This window comes from Pseudophryne corroboree, chromosome 7 (genome assembly GCF_028390025.1).
Source record: "Pseudophryne corroboree isolate aPseCor3 chromosome 7, aPseCor3.hap2, whole genome shotgun sequence".
Taxonomy (NCBI): domain Eukaryota; kingdom Metazoa; phylum Chordata; class Amphibia; order Anura; family Myobatrachidae; genus Pseudophryne; species Pseudophryne corroboree.
The window spans coordinates 68,207,568-68,233,861 of NC_086450.1; the positions used below are offsets into that span (position 1 = coordinate 68,207,568).

Consider the following 26,294-nt stretch of genomic DNA (forward strand, 5'->3'; position numbering starts at 1 on the left):
GAATAGCTGCACCCTAGAGACACAGGCAAACCACCCAACATGACCCTCTCCAGGAGGGACACAGTGCTCTGCTTCTGGACTTTTCTCTTAATTTATGATTGTCGGAGCCTGTGTTGAACAGGTTAATGGATAAGAAAGGTATTTCAGCACAGGTTCTGGCAATCATAATAAGGGAAGTCCAGGAGCAGAGCATTCTGTCCATCCTGGAGAGGGTCATGTTGGGAGGTATGCACAGGCGAGGCTTATTTAGAGCACAGGACCAGGGAACCCAATGAGATTAGCATCTTCTCAGTCCAATAAAGGCATCATTGCTTCTTTTATAATAGTGCAAAAAAATGGTGAACTGCTCAATCAGATAGTGATGTCACTCAGGTGCTTCTTATTAACCCTATTAACTCTCACCTGTGTGCTGACCTGGGGTAGCCGACCTGTGCCGACATTATGGGGTCCTGCACCCCGGACCCATACCTAATATTAGGGACCCCCAGTGACGGAGAGGCCTTGTCGATCGGCCTGGGGGCTTAACCCTATATCTGCAGATATACGCAACCAAGATCTCCGTATTATCTGACTATTATGTAGGAATATTATTCACTCAGTGTGCATTAGGGAACCATTGTTTTTTCCTTCTTTTATAATAGCACAGCCAGTAAAGGAGTCACAGTAATGCAGTCACAATATCACCATGTTGACATTGACAATATGAACTCTCAGGTTATTCAGGTGGGGGTGGATGTCAGCCTTGGGAATATTAAAACGAATCCATTATCACCATCATTCTCCTCAGTTTTTAATATCTGACTTCAATACTAAGCTGCCAGAGTCAGTGAAAATGTATCCAGGGAGGCAGCCAATGGTTTCTTCTGGGCCTTGTTTTGTACAATGCTCTGTGGGGGGTATTCAATTGTTTGAAAAGTCAGTTGGGTGTCTGTTTTATCTTAGCTAATAGACAGGAAAAAACACACATCCAACCGACTTTAAAAACATTTGAATCCCCCCCCCCCCCCCCCCTGTGTCTCTGCACCGAAACGCCTAACAGGACACTGCAATATCGCCACAGCACCCTCACAAGACATGTGCTCTGCGGCGACACACAGTTTGGGAACCACTGGTCTATTCCTTTAACTTATTTTGCAAGTTTGTATAAAGTTAATGTTCTGTGTTTGTTAGCTGTGTGTAGATTGCACAACAACTTGTTAAATATTAAAAGGACGTAATCACCACCTCTGTCTGCGCCTCTCTCCTCTGCCCCCCAAACAACTATTGTTTGTTTTTGAACAAAACTGCCCTTATTCCCTTCTATTGGAAGTGTCCTCTCTTTTTCTCTCTCCTTCTCTGGTCATTATTAGATCTCAGACAATTGGTTAATTTGTAACTCCTGAAGTTAGAGAGCTTTTAAAAAGTTATCTGAGCCGCTTTCTACAGAGAGGCTACCGGTGACTGTAAACATGTCCAAGCTAGTGGAATGTGTCCCAAATTTCTCAGAAGGAAGAAACAAAGAGGTGAGTTAACGTTTATATACTACATCATTGTTCCATATATATATATATATATATATATAAATAATATGGATTTTTTTTTTAAGTGTCTATTTAAACTGGATAATTATCAGAGTGTGTGATGTTTAAGATCTGTTGTAACGTGCAGGCTCAAACTTTTACTAAAAGGAATGAGTGTTCTTTCGATCATTGGATTCTGCTCTGCATGTACTCAAGTTATGCCTGTGCATAGTATATGGTGGCTGTAATGTGACCTGCCTGCAGTTATGCCTGTGCATGGTATATGGTCAAGGGTATAGCTGCAATAGGTGCAGAGAGTGCAGCTGCTATGGGGCCCAGAGCTGAGAGGGGCCACCTTCCCTGTCAAAGTTACATGTGTTATATACATTTTTCGCCATTGGGTGGTACGTAGGGGTCTTTTGAATCTTTTCCCTTGGGGTCTGCAACATATCTAGGTATGCCCCTAGACCTGCTCATTGTAGTGTGATATAAAATGACTTGTAGGGCATTTTAATGTTATGTAATATGAACCGGGGCACTGTAATGAGGCACAATACGAACGGGGAAGAATATACATCATATTGTGAATTGGGGGTACTGTGCGGCATAATGTGTACTGGCAGCTCTGAAATGTCCATAGGGTGAACTTAAGCACTAATACGATTCATAAAAGAAACTAGGGCACTAATATGGGGCACAACATTAAATAAGGCTCTACCATGGTTCGGAAAATAACCTAGGGCACTATTATAGGGCATAAAATGAACTCCTGCAGTCTCCCTAGAAGCATTGGGATGGGGGCCCCTTCAAAATGTTATGTGGCCCACAAATTTCTGGCTACACCCCTGTATATGGTGGCTGTAATGTGACCTGCCTGCAGTTATACCTGTGCATAGTATATGGTGGATGTAATGTGAGTACCCCCAGTATCTGTGCTGCCTGCAGTTATACCTATGCATGGTATATGGTGGATGTAATGTGAGTACCCCCAGTATCTGTGCTGCCTGCAGTTATACCTATGCATGGTATATGGTGGATGTAATGTGAGTGCCCCCAGTATCTGTGCTGCCTGCAGTTATACATATGCATGGTATATGGTGGATGTAATGTGAGTGCCCCCAGTATCTGTGCTGCCTGCAGTTATACATATGCATGGTATATGGTGGATGTAATGTGAGTGCCCCCAGTATCTGTGCTGCCTGCAGTTATACATATGCATGGTATATGGTGGATGTAATGTGAGTGCCCCCAGTATCTGTGCTGTCTGCAGTTATACATATGCATGGTATATGGTGGACAGTGGCGTAAGTTCGTCACAGTCGCCCGGAGGCAAGATAAATATTGGTGCCCCCCTATTTCCTATATTATAATAAATATATGTATGTGTGCGTGTGTGTGTATATGTATATATATATATATATATATATATATATATATATAAATGTGTGTGTTTATATGGAGTGTTCTGAAAAAAAATTATATACTGTATTTATACATATAATTGTCTTTTATTTTAAATGACACATTTCTTAGCAGTCATACCCAGGATTAGAACCCATGACCTGTTACACTAACAGCAGACACTTTACTGATGGAGCTATTTGCTCCTGTAGAGGATCCATGAGAATTCTAACTATATGAAATTACGTGTAATTGTCAGAGAAGTATCTTCATATAGTTAGAATTCTCATATTTCCTATACAGGAGCAAACAGCTTCATCAGTAAGGTGTCTGCTTCCAGTGTAATAGGTTGTGGTTTCTAATCCTGGGTATGACACTTGTAAAATGTGTATATTCAGTATAATAAAGTGGGTGTGATTTGTAAGGTGCAGGGACCAGTGAGGAAGTCGGCCACTGAAAAGACAGCGGCAGCTATCATTTAACTTAATTCAATGGTGTCACAGAATGGGAGGAGAGGTGCCCCCCTTCAGAGCAGGAGCCCGGCGGCAGATGACTCCGTTGCCTCCCAGAGTTCTGCCTCTGATGGTGGATGCATTGTGCGCACCCACAGTATCTGTGCTGTCTGCATTTATACCTATGCATGGAATATGGTGGATGTAACGTGAGTGCCCCCAGTATCTGTGCTGTCTGCAGTTATACCTATGCATGGTATATGGTGGATATAATGTGAGCGCCCCCAGTATCTGTGCTGTCTGCAGTTATACCTATGCATGGTATATGGTGGATGTAATGTGAGTGCCCCCAGTATCTGTGCTGTCTGCAGTTATACCTATGCATGGTATATGGTGGATGTAATGTGAGTGCCCCCAGTATCTGTGCTGTCTGCAGTTATGCCTATGCAGAGCCGGTCCTAACCAATATGATGCCCTAGGCAAGATTTTGGCTGGTGCCCCCTAGCACCGCCACTAGTTCTGCAGGAGATGCCTGGCATGAGTCAGCTGGCAGCTCTGCTAATGTTGGGCGCCTTTTGTTTATGAAAATGCATCTTATTTGCATTGCTATGTGGCTAGGTTGCACAAGCAGCTGCTGCTGATTAAAATGATATGCAGCATGCCTATATTCTGTGTGCGACTGCGGCTGTATCTGCATACGAAATGCTACATTACAGTGATTTCCAGGAATACACTGCAACGTAGCATTTCGTATGCAGATACTGCCACAGTCACACACAGAATATAGGCATGCCGCATATCATTTTAATCAGCAGAAGCTGCTGGTGCCCCTAAGCATACCAAATGCCCTAGGCAATTGCCTATGCCTAAGGCCGGCTCTATGCCTATGCATGGTATATGGTGGATGTAATGTGAGTGCCCCCAGTATCTGTGCTGTCTGCAGTTATTATGCCTATGTTTAATATTTTGCAATCTGTTTTTACTAATTTGGGAGCTGCCATGATGGCAAAGTGGGTGGGACTGTGCAGTCATTACTTTGTGGTAACCAAATTCTAAACCTACTCCTGATATGTACCATTTCCCTGTGCTAGGGGATGTGGTAATGTATATGAAGAATTCTTGTGTGTAAAATAATGCTGTTTAAACCGGTTTATTTTTACTTATTCATTATCTTGCAGGCCTGATCCTTAATTCAACCCCACCCTCTAGTCTGCATTACCTCACTCACTACAATTTCATCTAATATCTTTATCCGCCCTCCTGCAGGCATTTGGTAAACAAGGTGCAAAAGAAAAATATTATGCCAAATGCCCTTTTATTCCAGCATATGCGTAATCTCCTCTTAGTATTGCTGTTAACGTGCTCTGCTTCATGGAAACGCTGATTGATTTCTGCGGTATATTCTGTGTGTACAACTGCATGCATGCATAAATACTTGTCCCCTTGGCTGTATATTGATACAAACATTGGGCCTAATTCAGACCTTAACGCTGTGCTGCAAATTACACTGTCCTGCGATCAGAAAGTCGCCACCCAGGGGGAGAGATAAATCGGGGCGCACAAGTGTGCGATTGCATGTGTACGCTGTGCGAAAATTCCCCTCAGTCAGCGGACAGCTGCAAAACCATTCACATCACACTCACCATCGAATGTTTTTCTCATTCTATGCAGCCTGTGCGTAGCTCAATACTTACTACTTCAGTGCGAAGAAATCAGGCCGATCGGGGCCGGAGCTGACGTCGCACACCCGCCCTGAAAACGCTTAGGAACGCCTGCGTTTTTCCAGACACTCCCTGAAAACGGCCAGTTACCACCCACAAATGTCCTCATCCTGTCAATCACCTTGCGAACAGCGTTGCAAACGAAATTTTCGCACCATCCTGTCGCTGTTTGGCGATGCGCATGCACATTACGGTGTATGCGCAGTAGTTCGATAATCACCCACTGTGCGAAACCGCACAGCAGCGATCAGGTCTGAATCCGGCCCATTATTCAATAAAAAAGTATAGCAAAAAGCAAACACTCTCCCCGCTCCTCAGGTTATTGATGCGCTAGCAGCAGCTATTTCTCAGACGGAGGGCTGTCGGCTGCTGGATGTTGACCCAGGAGCATCCACTAACCGCACAGTGTATACCTTTGTGGGTACCCCAGAGGCAGTTGTTGATGGGGCCCTGAATGCAGCTCGTGTTGCCTTTAAGATGATTGACATGAGCAAACACAAAGGTAAGTGTTCCATTATAAATACATTTTGTGGGGCACATATACTTCTCACTTGCCATTACAAAACTTTTTGGGGGCTGATTCTGAGGTGGGAGCAAATCAAAAAGAGCGAGTAACTCTATCTGGAATAAACCAAGTAGCACTACAAGGTTGAAAATAAATTTATTGTATTTGCATGCAGGGTAGATACGGTCTGCTTTTGCGTGTAGCCCACAATTTTTTAGGCAGATTTCTTTTTACGCTGCAATTCAGATTTCAGTGTGGACACACCCCACTCAAATCTAATTCTCTGCACATGTTACATCTGCCCCATCAGCAGTGCAACATGATGTTACCAAGGTGCACAGTTACCTGCTGTTTTTTTGTTTTGTTCTTTGCTCCATGCTTCCCTACTGTCCTGGAAGGTGCAGGAATCTCTTGGTGGTTGTTGTTGTTTTTTTTTTTTTTTTTTGGGGGGGGGGGGGGGGGGGGGGGGTAAAGAGTGGGTGGATCTCTTGCATCCAACCGCAGGATGGGGAGAGAATACTGGGACTTGTGAGTCTGTAGGGAGGGGCATGATGTGCATAATTTTAATGCTTCCCCCTCCCCGCGACTTGCAGCATTTTGTCTCAGCGGTGCCTAATGATGTGAAGAGCCTGGCCCCGCCCCCTGCATCTCCTCTTCGGGCTTCTCCTGGAGAGGAGAAATGAGAAGTAGGCAAGTATGCCTTGCTCCCAATTCAGAATCAGCCCCTTTAAGTAGGCTTACCATACTATCCCTGTAAACTGCGACGCTCATGGATAACACAGGTTCTGTGGCTGACAGACTTCAAACCTGCATTTCACCTGGCTTTAATCAGCCACGGAACCTGTGTAATCTATGAGGGATGTTATAGTAAGTTTACTTTTTGAGTACTGTATTATCAGCTTGTGATCTAGAGCCTTGGCTGTATGATTTTCAGAGCATTCCTTCTATATATGTTCTACTGTTTTATATTCAGAATATTAAGCGTATGTTCCCTTTTATGCTGAGTAACCTGTTAATAAATGAGATATAACTACACAAAGAGCCAAAGGCAGGGTGAATTTACTTTGTGGTGCAGATTTATATGTTGTCTCCTTCTTAACACATCATTTCCTCTTGAGGGAAAACAATGGTTCCAACTACCCCACTTGATCAAGTCATTAACAGTTATTTATATGGCGCTTACATATACCGCAGTGCTTTATGGATGTCAGTCATTCACATCAGTCCCTATTGGGGTTGCCAGACCATCCCTTTTACTAAGGGACCCATGAGTTACACAGGTTCTGTGGCTGATTACTAGTTGAAAATGAAAACCAGCCAAAGAATCTGTAATAAATGTGTCCTTTATTAAATGGATGTGGTGGCAACCCTAGTCCGTGCCGCAGTGGAGCTTACAATCTATATTCCCTATCGCATGTACACACATACACTCTAGGCAGGGCCGGATTAAGGCCCTGGGGCTGAAAATGATCAAGGTAGGGTGACCATAATATCCCTTTAATCTGGGACACATATGATTTACACAGGTTCTGTGGCTGGCTAAAACCAGGTGAAATTCAGGCTAGAGTTTAGCCAGCCACAGAACCTGTGTACATCATAGGTATCCCAAATTAAAGGGATATTATGGTCACCCTAATCAAGGGCCTATTGTGAGAAGTTGAGGAGGTGTGGCTAATGCTGTCTGGGTGTGGCCAGTGAGATATGAGCGTGTACACGTCCTACACTATAAGGCCCAATGTATCCCAAAATACATAAAAGTAGAAAAACAGCATCACTTTTTGAGGAAATTTGAAATATAATTGTAATTCTTATGATTTATTGCAGCCATGTAACCAGCTGGGCAGCTAATCATCGTCATGCTGTCATGATGATGGACCTATTTTTATCTGGGAGCTGGAGCTTCATCCGCCCCATTGTTAATCTGGCCCTGACTCGAGGGATCGTTATTTGTCACCAGCCAATTAACCTGGAGGATATCACACAAAGTATTCTCCTGGTCCTGACTTACACATGATGTCAGTGCTTTGCACTGTGTGATAATATTATTGGGCACCAGCAATGCAAAGTGCACCACGGTTAGAGTGTGCAAATGCTTTAGCTAGCGCTACCTGGCCGGATGCTGGAAGTATTCCCCTCCTGGAGTGCTGAGCAGTGAGTGAACACTGTAGGTACTACTTCCCCTAACCAGCTCCAACATCTAATAATCAGCCCTCCTCCACTGCAGCTGGCTTTCATATTACATTAATTACCTTCAATTTACTAAACCCCCCTCCATCCCTGTCCTTACATAATTCCCCCATATTTAATAGAAACTCAAGAATACAGGAGACCCCATGTTAAATTAATAAACGCCACAGCCCAGCAGGGATCAGATCCAAGGCTTGTGCGGTCCTGGGACATGGGGAAACAAAATGCAAGTACTGTGGTTCACTTTCCCTATTACCGTGAGACTACATCTTTCATATAATCCTCCACTGACTATATTCCTTGACGTCTTGTGGCACTGCATGAATTATGGTGCTTGTTCAGATAACGTTCCAGTCAGTACACTGATTATGCCTTATGTAAGAATGAAAAGTTATTTTTTTACCATCTTTGTCTGAGAATGTTTGTAATTGGATAGTGAGCAGCTTCTACTCCGTTTAGGATTACTCTGTCCTTTAGCTTTGGGGCAGGGCCAGATAAACAGTGGGGCAGATGGGGCTACAGCCTCAGGCCTCTACAAAAAAAGGCCAATCTTGACCATGCATGGCCATAAGTATTACATTTGTTTCTATTTTCCTCACAAAATGATGCACTTAATTGAGATGAGTGGATTCGGTTTTACTCGGTTCTCAAAACCGAATCTTATTGGCTATCCAAAACACGTGACATCCGTGAGCCAATAAGATGTCGTTTTGAGAACCGAGTAAAACCGAATCCGCTCATCTCTTAATTTCTACTTTTTAGGGAGACATTGGGGGTGGGGCGTATAATGTAATTGCACTGGCCACTCCCACACGACTGGCCATGCACACTCGGCACTAGTCACCACTCCTCCGCTGTTTACAATAGGCCATTGATCCTTTCCAGCTCCAGGCCCTTTTTGTGGCTCTTAGTCTAGGCCTGCATGTGGGGAATAGAATCAGAATCAACTTTATTGGCCAGGTGTACTCTTGTACACTAGGAATTCTTTGTGGTACAATGCATCGCCAAGCAGCAACATGAAGGGGGAATACATGAGCTGCAGTATCACCCTCCATATTCCAAAACAAGGAAGAGAAAAGCAAATAGTAATTGTAATGTCCTGACCGTTCGTTCATGGTAGCAATCGCCATTCAGTAGCGCTACTTTCCCTTTTTATTTTTTGTATAGCAACATCATGAAGAATGTTCTTATGGCATCTCAGCAAATCTGAGACATAGCAGTAGGGGAAGAATCCTGACTTTTATAGTTTTTTATTTTTTTGTTTCCCAAGGAAAAGCCAATTCCAAGAAAGTAACCTGCAGCTTGTGTTGTAATAGTGACACCTTAAATACAGCGCCACCTACTGTCCCTCCAGTATAGTTTCTCAAGTAACACTTGTCTGTAGCACATTATATATTTTTCTTTTCTTCTGTAGGTGAGCACCCCCGTATGGGGGCTCTGGATGTATGTCCTTTTATTCCGGTCAGGAATGTGACAATGGAAGACTGTGTTTCATGTGCAAACCTCTTTGCAGAGAGACTGGCGAATGAACTGCATGTTCCAGGTGAGGTAAACTCATCATGGTGGTATCCCTGATAAACCCAGGGTTTCTCCACCTGTGGTACAGATTTATCGAAGGGTATCTCATCTAGGTTCCAAGGGTGCTTAACTGGTGGATATCTCAAGTGATAAGCTCAGTAGTTTCCACACTGGGTGCTTTGGTACCCTGAGGTGCCGCGAGGCTCTTGCAGGGGTGCTCTGGGATGGTGGTCCAAATTATATTATTTACGGTTAAAGTGATTGTCCGCCACTAGCACTGGTTTTGCCTATCATAAAACACATATCAGATGCACAACTGTACACCATCACATAACTGATACTGCAGTAGACAAGTAGGCACAATTTACTTAATTAAAATATTTGTTTAAAAATTTATCAATAAAAAACTTTTTACCTAGGCATGCTGTTAACAAAATGCTGATACTCTACGGTAGCGTGCTTCAAGAAAGTTTGGGAACCGCTGGATTAGCGCCTTCTATATCACAAGCATGGCAGCACTACTGCATATGAGAAAAACTGAGGTTTCTGATTGGGATAATGTAAACTGAAGACACTAAAATGTGTTTAACACACTTGTGGTGCTGGAAGGATTTACACATTATACTTTAATGCGGCCCTGCTGCAGTTTAAGAGGAGTGTGCTATGTACAGTAAAGGCTGGACTTTTGTGCTTGCCGGGCTGTCTGATACTTGGGACCAGATTAAGGTTTGTGGGGGCCCCGGGGCAAATACCTTGCTGGGGCCCCTATCAATAAAATTGTCAATAAGATATGCTGTCAATGTTATTTAAGTTTAATGTGTAAATACTCTCAAAATAACAAGTATATTAAACATACTTTAGGGCCCCCAGTTCACATTATTCCACGCTGGTGATGTAGCTGTGTAATGGGGCTACCCAGTGTGCATTGGCCCCTGGCAGACATTTCTTGCTTCCCTAGTATTCCGGCTCTGTTGATAGTGTCAATTGGGATTGGCCACAAAAAGTCACATGTTATATAATAATATAATAGTAAGTATAGACTCCACACACCTTCCAGTTCTAGTTGACCTGTGTTATTTGTGACAACAGTGTTTAACTATTTGTGAGTTTTAGGGGCATATTCATTATCCTTAAAGTGTCACAATTTCTACACTCCGCAGGAAATGTAGAAAATGTGACATTCGTCAAAGTCCGAAAGCATTTTTTTTTTTGGGCGTTTGATTGAGAATCTGTTCGCCATTCTGAGATGGTGAACAGCTTCCGAACCGCTGCACAAGTTGCCGTTTACACAGCACCTTCTGCAACTAAGGGGGGTGTGTGCATCTGCAGTCAGATCTCTGCAGCCGGGACACCAATTAGGTACCAGAGTGTGCAGCAGCAGCCAGCCCTGGGTCCACAGAGGGTTGCCGGGAGCGTGGAGCACGGCAGCCCCGGCGGCGGGGGGAGGTAGGGGAGACTGCAACTGCATGAGGGTAAAATTATAATTTACCGAAAAACTGGCTTCGCAAAAAGTCCAGTTTTCCGGGAGTGATAATTTTAAAAGGTGTCCATCGTGAATAACGCAAAAATTGTAGCAGAATGCAATGAGAATTTAAAACTAAATATTCTCATTGCACATTTTTTTTCATCATGAATATGCCCCTGAATCACACAGTCAAACACAAATAGCTTGCATTCCTTGGTGTGATATCTATATCCTCTTTGTGCAATGAGAAAGGGGGAGACAGACTGGGTGCAGTACAAACTTCAATCACGTGACAGTAGTGCAAAAGCAGCATTCCCAGTACTTGTGCATACCATAAGGGGGAGAGGCCGACTAACCGGTGACACCCCTGCAGGCTAGGACTGGCCCACAGGGGTACAGGGGAAAACACCGGTGGGCCCCACTGCCTGGGGGCCCCCCCTCCTGCTCTAAGGATCAGGTTCCAGACTATGCACTTGAATTATACATTATACATAGTTACCTTATACTGGACTATGGTGTATTTTCTACAGTGCATTGCTGTTATTAATCTGTTAGTAATCTGGAACATTATGGTGGGAGCATGTCTGGCTCAACTGTGTGGACACGCCACATCCCGCCTCCCCTTCTACCAGTGGTTGGGGGCGCGTTCGGCCCACCTAGTAGGCACGCAACGACAGCCCCTCCCTGGGGACCACGACCCCAGGCGCATACCCCCTTCAACTGGCACGCAGCCTGTGCGGCCTAGCCGTCACAAGTCTGAGCCAGGTGTGCGGCCTGGTGAATATGCTTGGCCGTCTGCCTTTCCACTTCCATACCATGCCTTGCTCACCACTTTGCCCATGCCACCTGACCGACGCCCCAACCTGCGCATGCCCACTATACGCACACTTGCTCCAACGCTTCCTGCAATGCATTGTTCAACAAGTCCAACCCCACCTCTGTCAGGTGCACTCCATTACTCCTACATAAACCCGGGCACTACGATGAAATGTCCCTGTGCCCTCACGGCTGCATTCACTCTTTCTGGCCCTGTCCCCACTCCTGCCCCTGTCCTGGCCCCACGCCAGGCCAACCTTGGGATTATGATGGACCATACAATGTGCACCCGGCTCCACTGCTCCGTCAACCAAACCAAGTCGTCCTTCATCCACCTGATTATGTCTAGTGACTTTTTTCCTTACCCAGGTCGTTCTCTCAACTCCCCCCCCCCCCCCCCCCCCCCCACCCCACCCCACTCTCCAGATGCAGGACTACTACATTTGGGGGTTGGCCAACCATCGCCTCTGCCCTGAGCACTGCCATCCTCAACTGCAGCCAACCCATGCCTCTGACTCCGAACCAGCTCACCTACCAACTCTCCCCAGGTGTTGCCCGTAAGTCCTGGTGGTTGCCCGGGCTCCTGCTCAGTGGATGAAGGAGTGCCCCATGATCCATACTTGCTTAATTCCTGTGCTGCCTGCGGAAAAAAGGGGTGGGGAAGGGGAGTGTGTGAATGCATGGCGTACCAGGTTACCTGCTGCCTGTGGGGACCACAGGCTTAACGTACCTTTTGTAACAGCGCAACTTCCACCTCCCACTGAGGAAAGATTGCTTATTATAAAAAAAAAACACTCAAACAAACGGGAGACACGTATATTCATAGAACTGAAGTCATTTATTAACATCAAGGTCATGATAACTGATATTATACAGATGGAGAAAGGGATTATAATACCCACAAAACAAATATAAATTTATATAATTGAACACGCACACAAATATATACTGTGTTTTCTAAATTTTAATTCACGATTTGTGTCTTGCGTATCATGTACTTCCAGGGGTGGATTGGCCCACCAGGACACCATGACAGATTCCGATAGGCCGGTCCCATATTCCCCTCAGCCAGGCCGATTCACACTCAGGCTGGGCTGGCTCACACTGCTTCCAGCACTTGTGGTTCATTGGAACACAACCTGGAAGTTAGGCTAGCGGGCACTTCCAGGTGCCGCTAGCCGTGAAAAGTGGTGAAGCTGTTCTACCAACGGGGGACCTGGAGAAAGTTAACCGACCCAGCAGCATCCTCTCCCTGGCCCCGGCCAAAGGTCTCTTCAATGAAGAAGAGCAAGGGCAATGACTACCCCGTTACATCGGGCGCTAATAGATTAATTAAAGAAAACACCTGATACAAAGTAATTGGTATAATAGCAGCTCCTACAGGGCAACTGGATGCCTTAATTAGAAAATGTATAATTAATGTTCTATAGAAAACATTTAAGGAGCGCTGATATCAAATAGAAAATCTTTTAATATTAGAAACAGTGGAAAGAACCACTTAAGATGATTAGTTTATGAATTAAAAACATAAGCAGTGCAAGTGCATATACATGTATAAATAATCACATTCACAGTAAAAATAAATTTAAATTAACTGCAATTGGCTTTTATGCCAATTATCTTGGTATTGCAGTCCACAATCATAAATAGGCTGGTGGCATCCGTACTGATAAAGGGGTAAGTAGAATGTCCCCACAAGATATTTGAGATTTGCTAGTGGATTTAAGCAAAGGGGTTGTTATATTTGTAGTATGTTATTGCTCACCCCTGGCATTAGGATCCGGTTTTTCACTCGTAATTGTAAACGCTGATTCCCGTCAATAGCAAGTAGCGGAGGTGGTTCTCAGTAGCCGGCAGCATCTGTAGCGGGTTATCCGGCAAGGGGAATACCCGAGATTGTGAGGCACCTCAGCAGAACAGGGCTTTTCCAAGCACAGCAGAAAGAGTTGAGCAGAAGTGGATCCAGTGAGCACGGTGAGGAGAGATCGTACTAGTCCCTCAGTAACAGTAACTGGTAATCCGTGGAAGTCTCCAGCAGTGGACAAGCAATTAGAATGACCCTCTATGCGTTTCTCCGCCCACGATATCTGCGGTTTCCTCAGGAAGTGTGTGTACCCATTTTGGCAGGTGTGGATGTATTTAAGTAGATATCAGCCAACCAGCTTTAGAATCTGTTTATTCGCACCTGGAGGTTGTAATTGTGTTTCACACTATGTTGGGTCGTTTGCACAGATTGAGTTGATTAGTTTTGTTCAGGTGTAAACATTATATAAATTCCAAGTAGTATTAAAAAATAGACTAAAGCAACCAAAAATAATGAATAAATAAAAATATAAGCATTGTATTGTCGTTATCGGTAAAAGGTGTCGAAAATATGTGCATAGATAGTCTAATGAATATATATATATATATATATATATATATATATATATATATATTTCTATCTATGCACATATTTTCGACACCTTTTACCGATAACGACAATACAATGCTTATATTTTTATTTATTCATTATTTTTGGTTGCTTTAGTCTATTTTTTAATACTACTTGGAATTTATATAATGTTTACACCTGAACAAAACTAATCAACTCAATCTGTGCAAACGACTCAACATAGGGGTATATTTACTAAGGTCCCGAATTTGACCGAGATGCCGTTTTTTCTTCAAAGTGTCATCTCGGTAATTTACTAAGCAAAACGGTAGTGATGAGGGCATTCGTAATATTTTGGAAGTCCTAGGAAAAAATCACGAATCAATACACCATCGGTCAAATACGCCTGCAATTTGGTAGAAATCGGTCATTTACTAAAAAGTGCAAAACACAAACACTGCCGACAATAGCCAAACACTGCCGTGATGAAATACAAATCGTGAAAAATGTGCTCCATTGTAACCAATGGTGGGAACTTTGTGGTCAGCGGTGAGGTTACTTTCGGTCACCCGCTGACTACAAAGTTCCCACCATTGGTTACAATGGAGCGCATAGGCGCTACATTGTAACACTGCCGTGTGCCGCCTGTCATACAGTACAGGAGCACACAGCCGATCAGGAGGGTGCCACAACGTGGCGTTCCCTGATTGGCTGAAGAAACCCACTTAGACATCAGTCAGAGGGGGTTTCTGGCATTCGGGGAAAGGGGTCCCATGTGAAAACATGGGTCCCCTTTCAGTTCGTGGTCGGGTGTCCCGTTTTTTTATTTTTACAAGTACGTGGATTACAAATGGATTATCCGAGGAGCCCTCTACACTGGATTTGGTGAGTCGGATTTTTTCAACAGGTACACCATGGATTCTACTGGAGAAGAGGACCGACCCTCGTGTGAACATAAGGTAAGTATGTGTATATGGTGGTGTGTATGTATGCATTAAAGTTATACTTTCAAGGTGTGTGTGTGTAATGTCTTTATTGGGGTATTTTTTTAGTAGTAGTACTACAGGTACCAGCGGGCCCGGTTTTCCGCCGCATGCTGGTACTTGTGGTTCTCCAAGTACCAGCTTGCGGGGGAGGCTTGCTGGGACTTGTAGTACTGCTACTAAAAACAATATTCATTACTTTCAACAAAGGCTATCAGCCCCCCATCCGCAGCCTATTGGATGGGGGCGACAGCCTCGGGCTTCACCCCTGGCCCTTGGGTGGCTGGGGGGGGGACACCCCTTGATTGAAGGGGTCCCCACTCCCCCAGGGTACCCCGGCCAGGGGTGACTAGTTGGATATTTGATGCCACGGCCGCAAGGCACTGTATAAAAGTGACCCCCGGCTGTGGCATTATCTGTCCAGCTAGTGGAGCCCGCTGCTGGTTTAAAAAATACGGGGGACCCCTACGCTTTTTGTCCCCCGTATTTTTGGAACCAGGACCAGGCGCAGAGCCCGGAGCTGGTTGCTTAAATATGGGGGAACCCCTGTCAATTTTTTCCCCATATTTTTGCAACCAGGGCCGGCTCAAAGAGCCCGAGGCTGGTTTGGCTTAGGAGGGGGGACCCCACGCAATTTTTTTTTTTTTTTTAGTTTAAACATGTTTTATTTTTTTTACAAGGTGCACAATGAAGCCCTGCACGGATCTCTCCGATCCGGCCGAGATTCATTGTATTAAAGTCGGCAGTGTTTTACAAGTCACTCACGTAAAACACTGCCTAAAAAAACGAATGACATCGACATCGGAAAAACCGAAAATGCAGAATACGGCAGCTTAGTAAATTAGTCGTAATCAATTCAAAAAGTTGCATATTTACACTTTCGATGTCATTCGTGATTGAACTTTGACCTCAAACGGGAAAATACGATTCTTAGTAAATTTACCCCATAGTGTGAAACCCAATTACAACCTCCAGGTGCGAATAAACAGATTCTAAAGCTGGTTGGCTGATATCTACTTAAATACATCCACACCTGCCAAAATGGGTACACACACTTCCTGAGGAAACCGCCGATATCGTGGGCGGGGAAACGCGTAGAGGGTCATTCTAATTGCTTGTCCACTGCTGGAGACTTCCACGGATCACCCGTTACTGTTACTGAGGGACTAGTACGATCTCTCCTCACCGTGCTCACTGGATCCACTTCTGCTCAACTCTTTCTGCTGTGCTTGGAAAAGCCCTGTTCTGCTGAGGTGCCTCACAATCTCGGGTATTCCCCTTGCCGGATAACCCGCTACAGATGCTGCCGGCTACTGAGAACCACCTCCGCTACTTGCTATTGACGGGAATCAGCGTTTACAATTACGAGTGAAAAACCGGATCCTAATGCCAGGGGTGAGCAATAACATACTACAAATATAACAACCCCTTTGCTTAAATCCACTAGCAAATCTCAAATATCTTGTGGGGACATTCTACTTACCCCTTTATCAGTACGGATGCCACCAGCCTATTTATGATTGTGGACTGCAATACCAAGATAATTGGCATAAAAGCCAATTGCAGTTAATTTAAATTTATTTTTACTGTGAATGTGATTATTTATACATGTATATGCACTTGCACTGCTTATGTTTTTAATTCATAAACTAATCATCTTAAGTGGTTCTTTCCACTGTTTCTAATATTAAAAGATTTTCTATTTGATATCAGCGCTCCTTAAATGTTTTCTATAGAACATTAATTATACAGTCTCTTCAATGAGCCCGGCCCGGGAGCAGCAGCATAGCGATGGTCGGAGCCGGGTTCACTACACCCGCCGCCACCTTAGCTCCTGCTCTCACTCTTACTGAACTGGCCAGAGCGGCGACTGGGCACGGAAGGGGACCCGGCAGAGAGGTTATTTTTAATTACATTATTTGCATTATCATGATGGTATAAGGGTTAGGGCGTCCCCAGTCACAATGTATGGTTTGGGGACTAGACAGGAGCAGGATGTACCTTGTTCTCAGGATGCCTGCTGATCAGGCAGCACTCACAGCCAGCCCTGGGACAATCTCTTATGCAAAGTCCTTCAGCTCTATAGCTGCCCAATGTCTGTCCATGATGATGGGCCTATTTATGTAATGCGGTGACTACATATGTAATGTGGCTATGTACTGTATGTAATGTGGTGCTATTTGTATAATGTGGTGCTATATGTGTAGTGCGGTGCTATACATGTAATGTAGTGATTTACGTGTGATGTGGTGCTATTCCTGTAATAATGTGGTGGCTATTTATGTAATCAGGGGCACTGGGACAGATTCTGCGGCGCTGGTCCCCTATGTCTGTGTTTCACTACTTGTGTGTGCTCCCTCCCTGTACTGTATGTAGTGTGTGCTCCCTCCCTGTACTGTGCTGTATGTAGTGTGCTCCCCCTCCCTGTACTGTGCTGTATGTAGTGTGCTCCCCCTCCCTGTACTGTGCTGTATGTAGTGTGTGCTCCCTCGCTGTACTGTGCTGTATGTAGTGTGTGCTCCCTCCCTGTACTGTGCTGTATGTAGTGTGTGCTCCCTCCCTGTACTGTGCTGTATGTAGTGTGTGCTCCCTCCCTGTACTGTGCTGTATGTAGTGTGTGCTCCCTCCCTGTACTGTGCTGTATGTAGTGTGTGCTCCCTCCCTGTACTGTGCTGTATGTAGTGTGTGCTCCCCCTCCCTGTACTGTGCTGTATGTAGTGTGTGTGCTCCCTCGCTGTACTGTGCTGTATGTAGTGTGTGCCCCCTCCCTGTACTGTGCTGTATGTAGTGTGTGCTCCCTTCCTGTAGTGTGTGCTTCCTCCCTGTACTGTGCTGTATGCAGTGTGTGCTCCCCCTCCCTGTACTGTGCTGTATGTAGTGTGTGTGCTCCCTTCCTGTACTGTGCTGTATGTAGTGTGTGCTCCCCCTCCCTGTACTGTGCTGTATGCAGTGTGTGTGCTCCCCCTCCCTGTACTGTGCTGTATGTAGTGTGTGCTCCTTCCCTGTACTGTGCTGTATGTAGTGTGTGCTCCCCCTCCCTGTACTGTGCTGTATGTAGTGTGTGCTCCCTCGCTGTACTGTGCTGTATGTAGTGTGTGCTCCCTCCCTGTACTGTGCTGTATGTAGTGTGTGCTCCCTCCCTGTACTGTGCTGTATGTAGTGTGTGCTCCCTCCCTGTACTGTGCTGTATGTAGTGTGTGCTCCCTCCCTGTACTGTGCTGTATGTAGTGTGTGCTCCCTCCCTGTACTGTGCTGTATGTAGTGTGTGCTCCCCCTCCTTGTACTGTGCTGTATGCAGTGTGTGTGCTCCCCCTCCCTGTACTGTGCTGTATGTAGTGTGTGCTCCTTCCCTGTACTGTGCTGTATGTAGTGTGTGCTCCCCCTCCCTGTACTGTGCTGTATGTAGTGTGTGCACCTTCCCTGTACTGTGCTGTATGTAGTGTGTGCTCCCTCCCTGTACTGTTCTGTATGTAGTGTGTGCTCCCCCTCCCTGTGCAGTATGTAGTGTGTGCTCCCCCTCCCTGTACTGTGCTGTATGTAGTGTGTGCTCCTCCTCCCTGTACTGTGCTGTATGTAGTGTGTGCTCCCCCTCCCTGTACTATGCTGTATGTAGTGTGTGCTCCCCCTACCCGTACTGTGCTGTATGTAGTGTGTTCTCCCCCTCCCTGTACTGTGCTGTATGTAGTGTGTGCTGTGCTGTATGTAGTGACTGTGCTCCCCCTCCCTGTACTGTGCTGTATGTAGTGTGCGCTCCCCCTTTCTGTACTGTATGTAGTGTGTGCTCCCTCCCTGTACTGTGCTGTATGTAGTGTGTGCTCCCCTTCCCTGTACTGTGCTGTATGTAGTGTGTGCTCCCTCCCTGTACTGTATGTAGTGTGTTCTCCCCCTCCCTGTACTGTGCTGTATGCAGTGTGTGCTCCCTCCTTATACTGTGCCGTATGTAGTGTGTGCTACCTCGCTGTACTGTGTTGTATGTAGTGTGTGCTCCCTCCCTGCACTGTGCTGTATGTAGTGTGTGCTCCCCCTCCCTGTACTGTGCTGTATGTAGTGTGTGCTCCCTCCCTGCACTGTGCTGTATGTAGTGTGTGCTCCCCCTCCCTGTACAGTGCTGTATGTAGTGTGTGCTCCCTTGCTGTACTGTGCTGTATGTAGTGTGTGCTCCCCCTCCCTGTACTGTGCTGTATGTAGTGTGTGCCCCCTCCCTGTACTGTGCTGTATGTAGTGTGTGCTCCCTCCCTGTACTGTATGTAGTGTGCGCTCCCTCCCTGTACTGTGCTGTATGTAGTGTGCTCCCCCTCCCTGTGCTGTATGTAGTGTGCTCCCCCACCCTGTACTGTGCTGTATGTAGTGTGTGCTCCCCTTCCTGTACTGTGCTGTATGTAGTGTGTGTGCTCCCTTCCTGTACTGTGCTGTATGTACTGTGTGCTCCCCCTCCCTGTACTGTGCTGTATGTAGTGTGTGTTCCCCCTCCCTGTACTGTGCTGTATGTAGTGTGTGCTCCCCCTCCCTGTACTGTGCTGTATGTAGTGTGTGCTGTGCTGTATGTAGTGACTGTGCTCCCCCTCCCTGTACTGTGCTGTATGTAGTGTGTGCTCCCCCTCCCTGTACTGTATGTAGTGTGTGCTCCCTCCCTGTACTGTGCTGTATGTAGTGTGTGCCCCCTCCCTGTACTGTATGTAGTGTGTGCTCCCTCCCTGTACTGTGCTGTATGTAGTGTGTGCTCCCTCCCTGTACTGTATGTAGTGTGTTCTCCCCCTCCCTGTACTGTGCTGTATGCAGTGTGTGCTCCCTCCTTATACTGTGCTGTATGTAGTGTGTGCTCCCTCGCTGTACTGTGCTGTATGTAGTGTGTGTGCTCCCTCCCTGTACTGTGCTGTATGTAGTGTGTGCTCCCCCTCCCTGTACTGTGCTGTATGTAGTGTGTGCTCCCTCCCTGTACTGTGCTGTATGTAGTGTGTGCTCCCCCTCCCTGTACTGTGCTGTATGTAGTGTGTGCTCCCTCCCTGTACTGTGCTGCATGTAGTGTGTGCTCCCTCGCTGTACTGTGCTGTATGTAGTGTGTGCTCCCTCCCTGTACTGTATGTAGTGTGTGCTCCCTCCCTGTACTGTGCTGTATGTAGTGTGTGCTCCCCCTCCCTGTACTGTGCTGTATGTAGTGTGTGCTCCCTCCCTGTACTGTGCTGCATGTAGTGTGTGCTCCCTCCCTGTACTGTGCTGTATGTAGTGTGTGCTCCCCCTCCCTGTGCTGTATGTAGTGTGTGCCCCCTCCCTGTACTGTGCTGTATGTAGTGTGTGCTCCCCTTCCCTGTACTGTGCTGTATGTACGGTGTGCTCCCTCCCTATACTGTGCTGTGTAGTGTGTGCTCCCTCGCTGTACTGTGCTGTATGTAGTGTGTGCTCCCTCTCTGTACTGTGCTGTATGCAGTGTGTGCTCCCCATCCCTGTACTGTGCTGTATGTAGTGTGTGCTCCTTCCCTGTACTGTGCTGTATGTAGTGTGTGCTCCCCCTCCCTGTACTGTATGTAGTGTGTGCACCTTCCCTGTACTGTGCTGTATGTAGTGTGTGCCCCCTCCCTGTACTGTGCTGTATGTAGTGTGCTCCCCTTCCCTGTACTGTGCTGTATGTACTGTGTGCTCCCTCCCTATACTGTGCTGTGTAGTGTGTGCTCCCTCGCTGTACTGTGCTGTATGTAGTGTGTGCTCCCTCTCTGTACTGTATGCAGTGTGTGCTCCCCATCCCTGTACTGTGCTGTATGTAGTGTGTGCTCCCCCTCCCTGTACTGTGCTGTATGTAGTGTGTGCACCTTCCCTGTACTGTGCTGTATGTAGTGTGTGCCCCCTCCCTGTACTGTGTGTAGTGTGTGCTCCCTCCCTGTACTGTTCTGTATGTAGTATGTGCTCCCCCTCCCTGTGCTGTATGTAGTGTGTGCTCCCCCTCCCTGTGCTAAATGTAGTGTGTGCTCCCCCTCCTTGTACTGTGCTGTATGCAGTGTGTGCTCCCCATCCCTGTACTGTGCTGTATGTAGTGTGTGCTCCCCCTCCCTGTACTGTGCTGTATGTAGTGTGTGCTCCCCCTCCCTGTACTGTGCTGTATGTAGTGTGTGCTCCCTCTCCCCGTACTGTGCTGTATGTAGTGTGTTCTCCCCCTCCCTGTACTGTGCTGTATGTAGTGTGTGCTGTGCTGTATGTAGTGACTGTGCTCCCCCTCCCTGTACTGTGCTGTATGTAGTGTGTGCTCCCCTTCCCTGTACTGTGCTGTATGTACTGTGTGCTCCCTCCCTATTGTCAAAGTCAGAAAAATATCACTCTTCACACTGCCATATATGCACCTCATGCGTGTGCCTGCTGCACGTGCATGAGCCCTCCCGTGCGTGCGTGCACTCGCGGACGCGCGGTATGCGCATTTACGGTAGAGTTTGTGTTCGTCTAGCGGGCGACTCAATCGTAACATATTTTATTCATATAATGTATTTTGTAGATTATGGTCCCTTTGATAGAATCTGAAAGTTTAGTTAATGTAGTATGTTCGGGGACAGAGAGATCCCTCTTTGTTTGATACGAAGGGTCAGACAGGGTTTACACAGTGGTGTTTAGTATCCATCGGAAGAGAATATAATTAGCAATATTCCGGTGTTGGTTTGAAGCGGATTAATCGCTCGTGCGTATAGTTATGGACATAAGAAGTTTATGAACATTTACTATATTTGCACTTTATTACCCATGCGGCGGGAAACCCAGTTTCCCACCCACCTGAGCAGTTAGGAATAGTCACAGCCCACCTGTATGAACCAACCTATGACCTTTTGTTATTATGCGAAGACTAATTCCTGTGTCCAATGAACAATAAGAATGTAGGGACCATTGTACTGTATTGTGTGTAGTGTATAAAAGGACAAGCCGATCTGGGCCAGCTCTCTACTCTCTTCAACGGTTCTCATTGCTGATAATCGGGAGCTGGATATCCAGAAAGGCGCTTGCGATTGTTTCCCCTGGTGCGTAAGTTCTCTGCAACCATATTGTCTCTTATTTAATGTTATAAGCCATTCTCTCTCTCCTTCCCCCTTTAAATGTAATTGTATCTTTATTGTATTTTATGTGTAGTGATTCGGTTAGGTATTTTATGTTATCTTGGTAGTGTATAACTTGTATTGTATTATTCTTTTGCAATTGAACATTCATTCATTTCCTTAAAAGGCGTTAGACCCTTAGACCGGTATTTGAGTGTTTATTATATTGCTAAGGGGTTCTCAGAGCGTCACATACGCTCATACAGCTTTTAAACTAACAAGGTTACACTGTGTTGCATTTACACCTTATCACTGCACAAGGGTTTACAGTATAAGTACATTGTTTATGGTATAGTTATAAAGGTTTAACACTGTGAGCGTCAGCGCCGCTTGTGATCTCCTCGTGGTCCCGAGCGTCCGCTACGCTGATAGCGTATCATTACGTTAGTCGGCAGCCTATAGCGTGCTTGCCTTTACGCTCTAAGCCGTGAGCGAACGTGCCGCTCGTGCGTCTCGTCCACGGCTAAGCGTTCGTTACGCTACGTGCGTACTCTTACGGTATTCCATACGCCAATTGCGTACTGTGTTCTTTAACCTTTTTAGAGTGTTTTATACAAGGTATAGAATAGGCATTGTCACTATACTGTGCTGTGTAGTGTGTGCTCCCTCGCTGTACTGTGCTGTATGTAGTGTGTGCTCCCTCTCTGTACTGTGCTGTATGCAGTGTGTGCTCCCCATCCCTGTACTGTGCTGTATGTAGTGTGTGCTCCCCCTCCCTGTACTGTGCTGTATGTAGTGTGTGCTCCCCCTCCCTGTACTGTGCTGTATGTAGTGTGTGCTCCCCCTCCCTGTACTGTGCTGTATGTAGTGTGTGCTCCCCCTCCCTGTACTGTGCTGTATGTAGTGTGTGCCCCCTCCCTGTACTGTGCTGTATGTAGTGTGTGCTCCCTCCCTGTACTGTATGTAGTGTGTTCTCCCCCTCCCTGTACTGTGCTGTATGCAGTGTGTGCTCCCTCCTTATACTGTGCTGTATGTAGTGTGTGCTCCCTCGCTGTACTGTGCTGTATGTAGTGTGTGCTCCCTCCCTGCACTGTGCTGTATGTAGTGTGTGCTCCCCCTCCCTGTACTGTGCTGTATGTAGTGTGCTCCCTCCCTGTACTGTGCTGTATGTAGTGTGTGCCCCCTCCCTGTACTGTGCTGTATGCAGTGTGTGCTCCCCATCCCTATACTGTGCTGTATGTAGTGTGTGCCCCCTCCCTGTACTGTGCTGTATGTAGTGTGTGCTCCCTCGCTGTACTGTGCTGTATGTAGTGTGTGCTCCCCCTCCCTGTACTGTGCTGTATGTAGTGTGTGCCCCCTCCCTGTACTGTGCTGTATGTAGTGTGCGCTCCCTCCCTGTACTGTGCTGTATGTAGTGTGCTCCCCCTCCCTGTACTGTGCTGTATGTAGTGTGCTCCCCCTCCCTGTACTGTGCTGTATGTAGTGTGCTCCCCCTCCCTGTACTGTGCTGTATGTAGTGTGTGCTCCCCTTCCTGTACTGTGCTGTATGTAGTGTGTGTGCTCCCTTCCTGTACTGTGCTGTATGTAGTGTGCTCCCCCTCCCTGTACTGTGCTGTATGTAGTGTGTGCTCCCCCTCCCTGTACTGTATGTAGTGTGCGCTCCCCCTCCCTGTACTGTGCTGTATGTAGTGTGTGCTCCCCCTCCCTGTGCTGTATGTAGTGTGTGCTCCCCCTCCCTGTACTGTATGTAGTGTGTGCTGTATGTAGTGACTGTGCTCCCCCTCCCTGTACTGTGCTGTATGTAGTGTGTGCTCCCTCCCTGTACTGTGCTGTGTAGTGTGTGCTCCCTCGCTGTACTGTGCTGTATGTAGTGTGTGCTCCCTCTCTGTACTGTGCTGTATGCAGTGTGTACTCCCCATCCCTGTACTGTGCTGTATGTAGTGTGTGGTCCCCCTCCCTGTACTGTGCTGTATGTAGTGTGTGCTCCCCCTCCCTGTACTGTGCTGTATGTAGTGTGTGCACCTTCCCTGTACTGTGCTGTATGTAGTGTGTGCCCCCTCCCTGTGCTGTATGTAGTGTGTGCCCCCTCCCTGTACTGTTCTGTATGTAGTGTGTGCTCCCCCTCCCTGTGCTGTATGTAGTGTGTGCTCCCCCTCCCTGTGCTGTATGTAGTGTGTGCTCCCCCTCCCTGTACTGTGCTGTATGTAGTGTGTGCTCCCCCTCCCTGTACTGTATGTAGTGTGTGCTCCCTCCCTGTACTGTGCTGTATGTACTGTGTGCTCCCCCTCCCTGTACTGTATGTAGTGTGTGCTCCCTTCCTGTACTGTGCTGTATGTACTGTGTGCTCCCTCCCTATACTGTGCTGTGTAGTCTGTGCTCCCTCGCTGTACTGTGCTGTATGTAGTGTGTGCTCCCTCCCTGTACTGTGCTGTATGTAGTGTGTGCTCCCCCTCCCTGTACTGTGCTGTATGTAGTGTGTGCCCCCTCTCTGTACTGTGCTGTATGCAGTGTGTGCTCCCTCCCTGTACTGTGCTGTATGTAGTGTGTGCTCCCCATCTCTGTACTGTGGTGTATGTAGTGTGTGCTCCCCCTCCCTGTACTGTGCTGTATGTAGTGTGCGCCCCCTCCCTGTACTGTGCTGTATGTAGTGTGTGTGCTCCCCTCCCTGTACTGTATGTAGTGTGCTCCCCCTCCCTGTACTGTGCTGTATGTAGTGTGTGCTCCCTCCCTGTACTGTATGTAGTGTGTGCTCCCCCTCCCTGTACTGTGCTGTATGTAGTGTGTGTGTGCTCCCCTCCCTGTACTGCGCTGTATGTAGTGTGTGTGCTCCCTTCCTGTACTGTGATGTATGTAGTGTGTGCTACCTCCCTGTACTGTGCTGTATGTAGTGTGTGTGGTCCCTTCCTGTACTGTGATGTATGTAGTGTGTGCTACCTCCCTGTACTGTGCTGTATGTAGTGTGTGCTCAGGGCCGGTGCAAGGTTTCTCGGCATCCTAGGCAAAACTTCTGCCTACTGCCCCTACCCCCTACCCACCCTTCAGATCAAAGGTATGCTGCTCTCACCCGCTCCCCCCTACTCTGTTAAATGTCTGCTGTTCTATCCCCACCCCACCATCTGTGTGCATGGTGCTGATCATCCCCCCAGACTGTGTGCATGCCAGCTCCTTATCTCCCCCCCCACCACACTGCTGCTCTCGCCCTCTTTCCTTATCAATGCAGAAAATGCACTGTGCAGCCATCTTACCTCCAGGCTACAGTGCAGAGTTGGGACTGAGTAGTCTGTGAAAGAGCCTGGAATGAAGAGCAGTGCTTCATGTCACCCCCAGCCAGGACTCCAGTAGCTATCAAAGTTACTGCCTGTGCTGGGTGGAGGTGGAGCTGGAGGCACAATACGGGATCTTAGCAGTCGCGGCTACTGTAATATATGAGTTGTGGGGGATTGCAGCGGCTAGGGAAGGTAGGACCATGCAACCTTTTTCAGGCAGCTGTAACAGGCCACCCCCTCAGGTCCCGGCGCCCCTAGGCAGATGCCTAAAGTTGCCTAGTGGAAGCTCCGGCCCTGTGTGTGCTCCCCCTCCCTGTACTGTGCTCTTTGTAGTGTGTGCTCCCTTCCTGTACTGTGCTGTATGTAGTGTGTGCTCCCCATCCCTGTACTGTGCTGTATGTAGTGTGCTCCCCCTCCCTGTACTTTGAAACATATAAGGTAAAAAAAACCTACGGGTTTGTAGAATGAAAAATCAATAAAATCAGAAGTAGAATAAAGGCATGACTGCAGTGTCAGTAGACACTGAAAGTGGGCATATCAGTCCTTGTATAATCAGATGTACATCAGGGAAGGGCTTTCTAGTAGCATATGAATAACGTTGCAGGTAAACCTTAACATAACATAAAGCAAAGGAGGCCCCAACTGTGTGTATCTCAAAATCAGGACCTCTAAGGAGTGACCCCGCCTTCTTGACAGACCCCTCCCCCTCAACAGACTCCGCCCCCATTAGGGCTGCTTCCATAAATTTCCCGGGCTGGTGTTCGATCCCAATCCACCCCTGTGTACTTCACCTGATTGTTGTATGTTCTTTTTAAATATTTCACATCGGGCATTTTATGGAAAAGTTATATTTTATACGACTTATTATACTTACCTTTTTTATGTGCGCCACTGAAAGACCAATTCTTTTCTTTCTCTTATAAGTGATTCGTAAACATATTGGCAACAACCGTGTCTGTGGCAGCACCCCCAAATCAGATTGGATTAAACGTGATTGAAATATGGGGTATCCAAAATACCATAAAATTATAAGGATATTACTAGTGTAGTACTTTCTCCCTCACCCCCTTCCCGCTGAATATTATTGGTTCACCTGCACC

General features: G+C 46.8%; 1 protein-coding gene across 2 annotated transcripts in view; it reads left to right on the top strand.

The window, feature by feature from the left end:
- The first annotated feature begins 665 nt into the window (after window positions 1-665).
- The window catches only part of FTCD (formimidoyltransferase cyclodeaminase), an 82,659-nt gene continuing 57,030 nt past the window's right edge, over window positions 666-26,294 (top strand). Inside the window, exons 1-4 of one of the 2 annotated variants that reach the window (XM_063933272.1) lie at window positions 666-723; window positions 1,350-1,502; window positions 5,392-5,575; window positions 9,180-9,308. In XM_063933272.1, the coding sequence (XP_063789342.1) occupies window positions 1,449-1,502; window positions 5,392-5,575; window positions 9,180-9,308 (367 nt within the window). In that variant the 5' untranslated portion in view covers window positions 666-723; window positions 1,350-1,448. Of the gene's footprint in view, window positions 724-1,163; window positions 1,503-5,391; window positions 5,576-9,179; window positions 9,309-26,294 lie in introns of those variants that run through there. The other variant, XM_063933271.1, reaches the window with a different exon arrangement.